At 41.3% G+C, this 10,092-nt stretch overlaps 1 protein-coding gene across 1 annotated transcript; it reads left to right on the forward strand.

Moving 5' to 3' along the window:
* Window positions 1-146: 146 nt before the first annotated feature.
* On the forward strand, window positions 147-9,740 carry arrdc1a (arrestin domain containing 1a). Its single transcript, XM_069166199.1, is given in 10 exon segments — window positions 147-340; window positions 3,596-3,706; window positions 3,921-3,971; window positions 5,200-5,354; window positions 6,369-6,551; window positions 7,166-7,342; window positions 7,750-7,883; window positions 7,885-7,996; window positions 7,998-8,265; window positions 8,822-9,740. Coding segments are annotated over 10 exon segments (1,347 nt in total). The 5' UTR covers window positions 147-222; the 3' UTR covers window positions 8,860-9,740.
* The last annotated feature ends 352 nt before the right edge of the window (window positions 9,741-10,092 follow it).

Genomic DNA, 10,092 nt, shown 5'->3' on the forward strand with positions numbered 1-10,092 from the left:
CCCATTACATAATCTTCCATTCCAGACCAAGAAGATCACAGTGTTTAACGATGTGATCACCTGACCTGTCTTTGACGTCACGGAACGGGGTGGGGCCAGAGGGGCAGGTTTAAAAAAAAAAAAAAAAAAAAAAAAAAAAGAAAGCCCAGAAAAAGGTGCGTGCAGTCGTCGGAGCTCTCAGGTGATCTTCTCCTTCGTCTTCGGCTCGTCGGGCCGACCAACATGGGGAAGCTCCAGAAGTTCGACATCGCGTTCGACAACAACAAAGTGGTTTACAGTCCGGGAGAGTCGATCACCGGAACCGTGACGGTCAAAGTGGGCCAGGCGCTGCCGTGCAAAGGTAAGGAGGCTCACCTGAGGGGGGGGGGGGGGGGGGGTTGGTGCCCCGGTGGCCCAAACAAGGAAGTGAACCAACCTGACACAAGACGCCAGTTTAGGATCAATAAACTGGGATTTTACTTTGAAAATCTGATAGGGAAGAAAAACCTCACTTTAAGGTTGATGTGTCGGTCTGCGGTTTCCAAGATGGGGATGTTTATGGTCATTTCAGCACTACAGGATAACAATCATTTAAATTAAATCCAGTGAGATGTTCAAGAGGCCTAATGGGACATTTGGTTGGTTTGTTACCATAATAAAAGCCGTAACTGGGTTCATGGAGGTCCAGGCCAAACAAATAACCTTAAATTCATGTCTGTACACTTTACATTTATTCTGTTATAGTTATGTTGTGTGAGGCAAAAATATTCACACTTTTTTTAATAGATTTTATTGGTCCAAAATGTGATAAATATCAAGGCGGAGACGTTACTGTGTTACCAGCCTGGAAATATCTTCAATATAAACCCTGGATTCCTAAAAAGAAATGCTGACTTGCTGTAACGTTGCTCCGCTTGACGTTTGACGCCTTTTTCTTTGGAAAACAAACTGCTATTAAAGTCGAATTTATTTAAAGTCAAAGAATTTTTGTTGATCGAGTAATTTATTTGCAGCCATAAATTAAAGGTCATGAAGAAGCAGGTTTTTTATGGATTAGTTACTCAGCAGAAAATAAACAGGTCACAATTCAACAGGCGTTAACCATCTGTGGTGTTTGTCAAACACAGATAAGTAAGTAAATGAATGTTATTAAGTCTCAAAAAGCAAACAACATAAAAAAGGAAGTTAACATTTCAGCCACAATTTAAAAAGACAATTCAAAAGATAAAAAAAAACCCCGTCACATTTCTGCTTCCAGCTTCTCAACTGAAAAAGCTGCAAAAAAACAAATTTGAATCTCAGTTTGGAAATTTAAATAACAAGCAGTGAAATGTTCCATTTTGAAATCCGTCTCTGTGAATTGATGCGGTTCGATGCTGAAATTCAAAAACTTCGAGGTGTTTTTTAAAGGTTTTATTTTTATTTTAGAAAGTCAGCTGCTCATCAGATTTCACCAATCAGATTTGAGAAACTCTATTTTCTTTTTGAACTCAACTTGATTGTTTAGATTTGAAAATGACTAACGTGAATATCGTTTTTTGAAGATTTAAAACCCACCGTCAGTTTTAAACCACTTTCTGACCGTTTTAAACCTGCAGTGCCGAACTGTTGTCTCCCCCAAAAACACTGACCGCTGATGTAAGTTACAGCTGAATAATTGTTTTGAGTGACACTTTTCTTTCAAAAGTTCAATATTTTCTCCTCCTTCGAGGATCAAACCTGGAAGTTATCCCGCTCGGCTAACACAAGCTCAGTGAGGATTCATGTGCCTACATCTCTAACGCAGACACAAAGATAGAAATGCAGAAAACACTTTTCGGTTGGTCACAGTGGAGCATTTTTCATTTTTAAACCGTGTTCTGATGTTATTCTGACACTCAGCAGATCTGAATGACGTCCGAGAGAAAACGGCCAATTTAGCAAACTGAAACTAAAAGTGGACAAACGTGAAAAAAGGAGCTTGAAACTGGAAAGTGAGTTCAACTCGTCTACGTGTTGTTCTGATATTCAAAGGCCGAAGTGTGGACCGAGATGGGAAGCGACTGATAGGGGAACATATTTGGATGCAGGAAGTTTTCCATATTGTCTTTTCCTTTATTGTCTCTGAAGTCCCAGCGTGGACCAACTGCAGCTTGACGTGTTGGAGCCTCTTCCAGACTTTAAAACAGCAGTTGGTGCAGTTTGAGATCTCCAAGCAGCTGCTCTGTTTCCTGTCTTTACGTCTCTCTGGGTTCTGGGAGTGTCTCGAATGGTTCTCCGGTCTGTTTACATTCCTCCTCCGGTGGAGCCGGTCCGACCGTCGGGTTCACGTCTACCGACAGGATGATGAAGTCGGCCGCTGACGTACGACGCTTATTAAAGGGCAAATATTGACTTTGTTAGAAACAAAAACAAAAGAAAATCCGGCGTCTCAGATGTCTTAAGAAAATAATAAGAAACGTCTTTCCACGAGCTGTCGCCATTATAAACACTTTACAAAATGGAACCTTGTATTGTTATATTTTTAATTATATATTTGTTTATACCGTACAGTTCTGCTCAGTCTTATATTCTAATTGTGCAAAGGAATATTTTTTTTTAGCATGCGTGATTTTTCTCTCAGTCTGTTTTGGAGCAGCTGGAAGCCCTTAAAAAAATACAATTATACAAAAGAGGAAAATCGATCTTTGCAAGTGTTTTAAGACTGAAAAAGGTTTACTGGTCATTAAATATATATAAATATAAATATTTAACATGACAGAAAATTTATATTTGTTATACATCACATAAATAAAGCAGTGACAGTTATTACATTTGAGGAATAATCAACCCGATAAGTCATTAAATCCTGTTTATAAAGCTCTTATACTTCAGCTAAGCAGCGTTTAGTTTTTTTTTATCTTCAGCCCCAAAACACGAGTCGGAGCAGGCTGAAGATAATCCTATTTTCCCAAAATAATTTTTTCATGTTTGTTTGTGAATTTGATTTATTATCTCTTAAAACTGAGGGTAATGTGTAATCCTGTAATGTGAAGATAATGAATCGGAGGGCTGCAGAAGTTGCCTGAGAAACATCTGTTTTTTTAAGATTTATTCAGTTTTAAACTGATTCAGTGATAGTTTTCAGTACCTTCGATCATACATAGTAAATAAGAGACTCTTAACTGCTAATTCGGTGTCTTTTATTTTCCAAAATAGAAACAAAATAAAGGCTATAAAACCGGGCTCATGCTGCAGCCAATCCATCCATGGCGGTTTTGTACTTCCTGTTTCATATCTGCTCTCACAGGTGAAGACAAAAAAGGAACTAAAGTAACAATTCGGAAAGAAAAACAACAAATTAAAAAATAATAGTAGATCACAGGGATTCTGGTCATCTTCTAAAACACTAAACTGCTGAGTCATGATTACACTACAGGATTATAGAACCAGTTTGTAACTCGCACTAAAGTCTTCACTATTTTAATTCACTTTTTTTTTTGAATTCCCTCCTCTGCGGTGCGACTCTTCTCTCCTCTGTCTTTTATCTGCGGTTCAGTGCAACACACCCCAGAGGAGGAAACGCCATTAATGACTGATTAACTTTGCTTCTTTGTGTCTCTGAAACAACCCTGTTTGTGTGTTTCCTCCTCCGCAGCCATCAAAGTGAGCTGCAACGGTTTCTGCGGCGTCACCAGCAAAGTGAACGACACGGCGTGGACGGTGGAGGAGCAGTACTTCAACAGCACCGTGTCCGTGGCCGACAAAGGTACGACATTTATCTGGAGAGGGTTAAAACGTCACGATGCAGAGGATGAAAAAAAACAACTAGACGTGCACTTCAAATATTCAGACGGAAAATGACACCGGTGATGTGAACAAGGGAAAGATGCAGCCCTGAAGGCGTCTGTGTTTCCTGCTGCTGGAACAGCAGCGCGATTGTTCCCGTTTCCACTGACGGACTTTATCTGTGTCCCGTTCAGGAACCCTGAAACCGGCGGAGCACACGTTCCCCTTCAAGTTTCTCATCCCAGGTAGGAGCCGGGCGACGAGCGACGGGACGGACGCACATTCCTTCCTGTGTGTGTGTGTGTGTGTGTGTGTGTGTGTGTGTGTGTGTGTGTGTGTGTGTGTGTGTGTGTGAACGTCCTCGTTGCTCTCTTTATCCTCTTTAGCACTGATTTCCAGTTTATTGACAATTTTAGAGGAACTTTTAAAGGTCGCGGTCACTCGGTCGTCTCACTCACACGTTCAGGAGTTTAAATGTTGGATAAGAAACAGTCTCGTGACTTTTACGCAAAAACAAATTGTCAGTTTTCTTTTCCTCTCAGCGAATATCAAATATGCAAATAATAATTTCAACTAATTAAAAGTGCTTAAAAAAAGTTTGTGTTGGAATTCAAAAGCCTGAATTTCACTCTTATTAAAAGTCGCTGATATCAACTCTGAAAGTTGTGATGTCACAAATTGTGCTCCAACCTGCACGTCATAAAATACATTTTAAAATAACCTCAGGAGAGGTTACGCAATATAAAAACATTTAGATTACAAGTTTTATTTAGTTGGTAACTTTGTTATAAAATCCCAATACTAACGAGGTTAAAGAAACAACAGCTGGTGTAATACAGATTAAACAGATCAGACGGACTGATGTTCCACCTACTTACTCTAAACTGTCATTATGTTCAGATGTTGGTTTGATAAAACGTTTTATTGTCTCGGACGAGGAGATCAAGTTTCGGTAAACCTTTCTTCTGCATTTTCAGGGAGTAAATTATACCTCGACCACATTGTCACTGCGGTTGTTTGTTGTGATGGTTCACCATAAGAACACAGTCGGCCTTCTATTGAGTTGAGTTGAGCCTTTTGTTGAACCACTTATCTGCTGGAAGTCATTTTTTCCAGGTGAGGCCTTTTATTTTTTTTACGAGGAACACAGAAACTCAAAAACCAGCCCGACCGGTCTCTGCAATCTGAAGTGTGTGTGTGTGTGTGTGTGTGTGTGTGTGTGTGTGTGTGTGTGTGTGTGTGTGTGTGTGTGTGTGTTCCCCCCTAGACAGCCGGCAGGTGCATCAGGAGTCTTGTTTTTCATGTTTATATGAGAATGAACTCATTTGTCAAGTTTTTTTGTTTGGTTTTTTTGATTGTTGCGCAATCGCAAATAATCCACCGAGAAAAATGACTCACCGTTAATCTTTATAAATCTCCGCCCCGTATTTACTATTGAGTGATAAAACTTTATGCGACTTCTTCCCCCTGCAGCCATCGCTCCGACGTCTTTCGAGGGCAACTATGGTAAGATCGTGTACCGAGTGAGGGCGTTCATCGAGACGCCGCGGTTCGCCAAGGACTACAACACGGAGAAAGCTTTCTTCCTGCTGAGCCTTCTGAACCTCAACGAAGTGCCGGATATCTGGGTGAGACATTTTATATTTGACGTACTCCCCTTTAGTGCCACTAACAAATAGTGCTCGTCCATGTCGGGACTCTTACTTTTGTAGAGCCGGCGTTTTGACGGGAGCTGTGTCTGCACTGACAGGAAATGACCTCATCATGTGACCCGGCAAAAATATCTGCAGCTTTAATTGTTTTAACTCAGAAATGAACGTGTTTTTGTTTCCTCTGTTTAACACACTCGGTAGATTTATTTATTTATTTATTTATTTTTTTTTCCCAGCAGCAGTTAGTGAAGAAACAACTTTTGAGTGGCTTCCTCAGATGCTTTTATTTTGAAAATCCTTCACGTCAGTGGCCCCGCCCCCTTTCCTCTATTGAGCCAAGATGGCGAGCGTTTAGCGTTTCGCACTTTAGAGTGCGTCATCCTGGTACTTCACTGCAATGTTTGTGTACTGGACAGCGTGAACGCACCGATGCACCGAGAATAGTGAGAGTTAGTACAACATCTGGAACACAAGTACAACATCTGGAACACAAGTACAACATCTGGAACACTAGTACAACATCTGGAACACTAGTACAACATCTGGAACACTAGTACAACTTCTGGAACACAAGGACAACATCTGGAACACTAGTACAACATCTGGAACACTAGTACAACATCTGGTTGGAACAATTCAGGGATCAAAAACAGATTTTTTTTTTTTGCTCATTTAATGTTCGTGCAGTGTCTCGAAAAAAAGTTGGATTTAATTGACAAGAAACAACGTCGGTGTGTTTTTTGACCGCTAAAGAGATTTATTTTTTTCTGTCGTAGAGCAAATTGCTCAATGTTGAATTGTTCCTTTAACAAACATGCGGATCGTTGTGGTTGAAAACTTAAAAAACTCTGAGGCACTCGAGAGGGTGATTCATGAAAAATGGAGACAAATCAAGTTGTGTGTCTTTTTAACGTGTCGATCCAAACTGGTTCGAGATCCTTTTCTAACCTGCATGTCGTCGTGGTCTCTCTTCGCCTTCGTCCAACGTAGGGAGCGTGTTCGACCGCCGTGACGCAGCAGTTCACCTACATGCTGGTGAAGACGGGCACGGTGGTGCTGAAGGCCGCCGCCGACATGAAGGGCTACACGCCGGGTCAGATCATCCAGGTGACGGTCAGCATCCACAACCAGTCCGGGAAGACCACGGGCAACATGGCGGCCAGCCTCATGCAGGTGACGACTTTTTAAATTAGGAAAGATTAAGTACAAAAACAGATATTTACACTACAGATTGAACTGTGTAACAGAAACTCTGTATAAATTATGTAGGTTTTAATTTGAAGTGTTTTTCATGCTGTTGATGACAATTAAAAGGACAAACACTTTTCTTTCTTCAGCTCTTTTCTACATTCAACAACTAAGCTTGTTTAATAAATTATTCTTTAATCAAACGAGGTAACTTAACCTCTTAAAATGAAGTAAATCCCACTAAATAGCCTGAAGCTACAGTTCCTACATCTACTGCCACTCTATTAGTTATTTTATATAGAAAAGCTCAATTACTGTTTTAGGAGCATCAAATTCATTTCTTTGTCCCCAAAAACAGGAAAAAGTTAAATTATCCAGAGTGCAGTTGCTGCATTTTGGTTTTTAACTGGTTTTATTGTCTAATTTCTAGTGTTCATTTTTTTTTTTTTTTTACCCAAAATTACACATTTGATGATAACATGGTAAGTTGGAGTCACTCGACCCCTCCGATTTGCCCGGAAGCTAAAAACTGATTTCCTGTCTGTAACGGATCAGAAACCGTGTTGAAGCCACAGCTTAACGAGTCTCGGTGTTTTCAGAGGGTGACGTACGAGACGAAGAGGCCGACCCACGACGTGAGGACGATCGCGGAGGCGGAAGGAGGCGCGGTGAAGGCCGGCAAGGAGGTGGAGTGGAAGGAGCAGATCATCGTCCCGCCGCTGCCTCAGTCCTCGCTCGCTGGCTGTGAGCTCATAAAGATCGAATACTTCATCAAAGTAAGAAAATCTTCTTCTCACCGTTTTGAATGTTGTCGAGGTTGCAGCAGCACAAACTCAACGCCGGCTTCGCTTCTTATTTGGTTTTCCTCATTTAAAGTGCAGCAACTGATTCATCTCCTGCGCTCAAATTAGAAGAATAAAATCTCTAGAAATGAAAGTGAATAATGTTTCGTGGATCTGCCCTCTGATTCGGATCTGCTCCAAAGTTGAATGGGCTCTTCCTCGGCCCGTTCTCCACCTTTGTACCAAATTTCATGTAAATCTGAGCAATGAATCCAAACAAAACTGTAGAAGCAGTTTTTCCTTCATAAAAAAATCCTTCATAAAAGGTTCAGTTGTGGATATAAGTTCTGTGTTCCTGCAGTAAAAGTGACGCATATTGTCTTTTCTCTGTGATGAATCAGGTCAGTCTGAAGTCTCCTGATGTCATGACGACATTACCGATCCACATCGGGAATGTTTCCTTGGACAAAAAACTGCATCCTCCCAAAAAAGCGTCTCCTCCTCCCAGCGAGGACGCTCCAACAGATAGCGCCGTCGCCACCGCCGCCGGCCCCCTCCACGCCCTCGATGCCCCCTCGCCCCGCCCCTAAACCCGCCCCCCGTCCCACCCCTCGCGCCAGAGCGTCCTCCCATAACTCCCCCAGCGCCCCCCCCCGCCGACTACTTGGGTGCCGAGGGCGGGACCCCGATGAGCGACGGCTTCCCCAACAAGCGCCAATCTCAGCTGGTGTCGCCGAACGCCTTCAGCTACGCTCCGGGTCTTTTCTTCTCCCAGAACCAGCAGCACAACGGACCCAACGCTCCGCCCGCCGGGCCGCCGCCGGCCACGGCGCCTTACCCTCCTCTGAACGCCGCCAACTCCATGCCAACGCCGCTCATCCTGCCGCCGGACTACATCACCTCCGCTTATCCACAAGGTTGGTCGAATTTTCTATATTTTGAAATAAATATGGCAAAAAAACATCATTTAGATTTTCACAAACTGACCGATGACGTCACCCGTTAGTTCGTGAATGTTCGTTATCAAGCTTCGATCTGATTAGGAACCTGACGATACTACGTCCCGCCCACCGATAGCTGTAACCTGACTGCACCGCAGGCCTGTCAATCAAACAGACACGCCCCCAAAAACAGGTCTTCTTGAATCTTCTTTTCTAATGAATGAGGGATTATTTTCAGATGGACCTCCAGAAAACTAATAAGAAGGAGTGACTTTAGCTAACAACACCGAGATAACTGATGGACACATTTTATTCACTTTGGATTTGATGAGAGAAGTTGAATGGGAGTCTATGGAGCCGGAGGCTTTTTGGAGCCGACCTCTAGTGGCACTCGCTGGTATTGCAGCTGAAGACACATCGGAACCATTTTTTAGACCCGGAAGCTACGAACTCTTTTATCAACAGTCTGTGTACGTAACAAAGTGTTTTTAGTGCGAACCAGCTTGTTTAATGGTGTTTTGTCTTGTTCCAGAAGCTCCTCCCTCTTACAACGAGAGCTGCAACACATGAGGCGGACGAAGACGCAGAAACCTGGATGACGATCAGTTCACCGACATCCAACAAAATGCTGAAAGGGGAAGTGAAACGATCATGACGTATTTTCCAAAATAAGAGTCCTGCCATTTAAAAAAAAGTTTAAACTAACATCAGGCGCCTGCGTTGGCTTCAAGTTTTTTTTAAAATGCATTTAAATCAGCATTTTAATTGTAAATGAAAGTGAACTGACCTCGAATTCTGCTGCCTGACAATAACTTTTTAAAAAAAGGTAAACTTTTAGCACTTTGTAAGGAAAGTTTTATTTTCTGTTCATTGTACAGTCAACTGAAGTCAAAGCTTTTAGTCGCAGGTTGTTTAGAAACCTGTTAGGTGGCATCTGTGATGTCAAGTTTTTACGTCTGTAAATCAGAGCGAAAACAAACCTTCTCAACTGGCATTTATGACGTCTTTCACACATTTAAACTTGTGGCGTTTGTAGTCATCCTTACTGGTTGAAATGGTTTGTTTAGAATTTTTTTTTTTTTTTTTTTTTTTTTATTTGCCTTTGATTCATAAGTCAGAAATTCTTGTTAAGAGTCGTCAACAAATAAAAGTAAAATCTCTTTAAGATGTCTCATAGAAATGGTGTTATGTTTTCTTCAATTTTAACTCCATTAACTGTGCGTTGTTTTTTAATCATTGTACAATAATGAAGCATCACTGTGACCTGAGGTTTAATTTTTGGCCTTCTTCTTCTTCTTGATGTGTTTCATATAGTCTGTCTCAGTTTTTCATGTTTATTAATCGAGTTAAATCAGTCAAACGTCCAGAAAAGACAACTTAATATTTATTTATTGTTTTGAGTATCTTCCTCACTGCCGTCTGGATTCTAATAAATCTGTTCGAACCACAAACGTGTTTTTATATTTCTTTTAAAGGGGTGCAACTTTCTTTAACTGATCATGTGCACTCACAGAGCACTTTATTAGAAACACCTGTACACCTGGTTATCCATGCATTCATCATTCAATCGTGTCAGTAACTATAAGATACTACTATTTTAATCGTATTAGTACTTAAAAAAAAATGGCGGCAGGTTGAGTTTTGATAACGGATATAACCTGGTTTCTAAACTAGCTCCATCTCAGACAGTAAAATGCTGCTTCCAGCAATTATGTGCAATAATATTTTAGTCAAAGTGGACAACTTTCTCCAGAACAAAAACTTTTTGGTGCATTCTACTGATTGTTTTTGTACTTCTATTTC

The sequence above is a fragment of the Embiotoca jacksoni genome, unplaced genomic scaffold, assembly GCF_022577435.1.
Source record: "Embiotoca jacksoni isolate LCO1_2020_lvr unplaced genomic scaffold, fEmbJac1.0.p SCAF_37, whole genome shotgun sequence".
Lineage (NCBI taxonomy): Eukaryota > Metazoa > Chordata > Actinopteri > Embiotocidae > Embiotoca > Embiotoca jacksoni.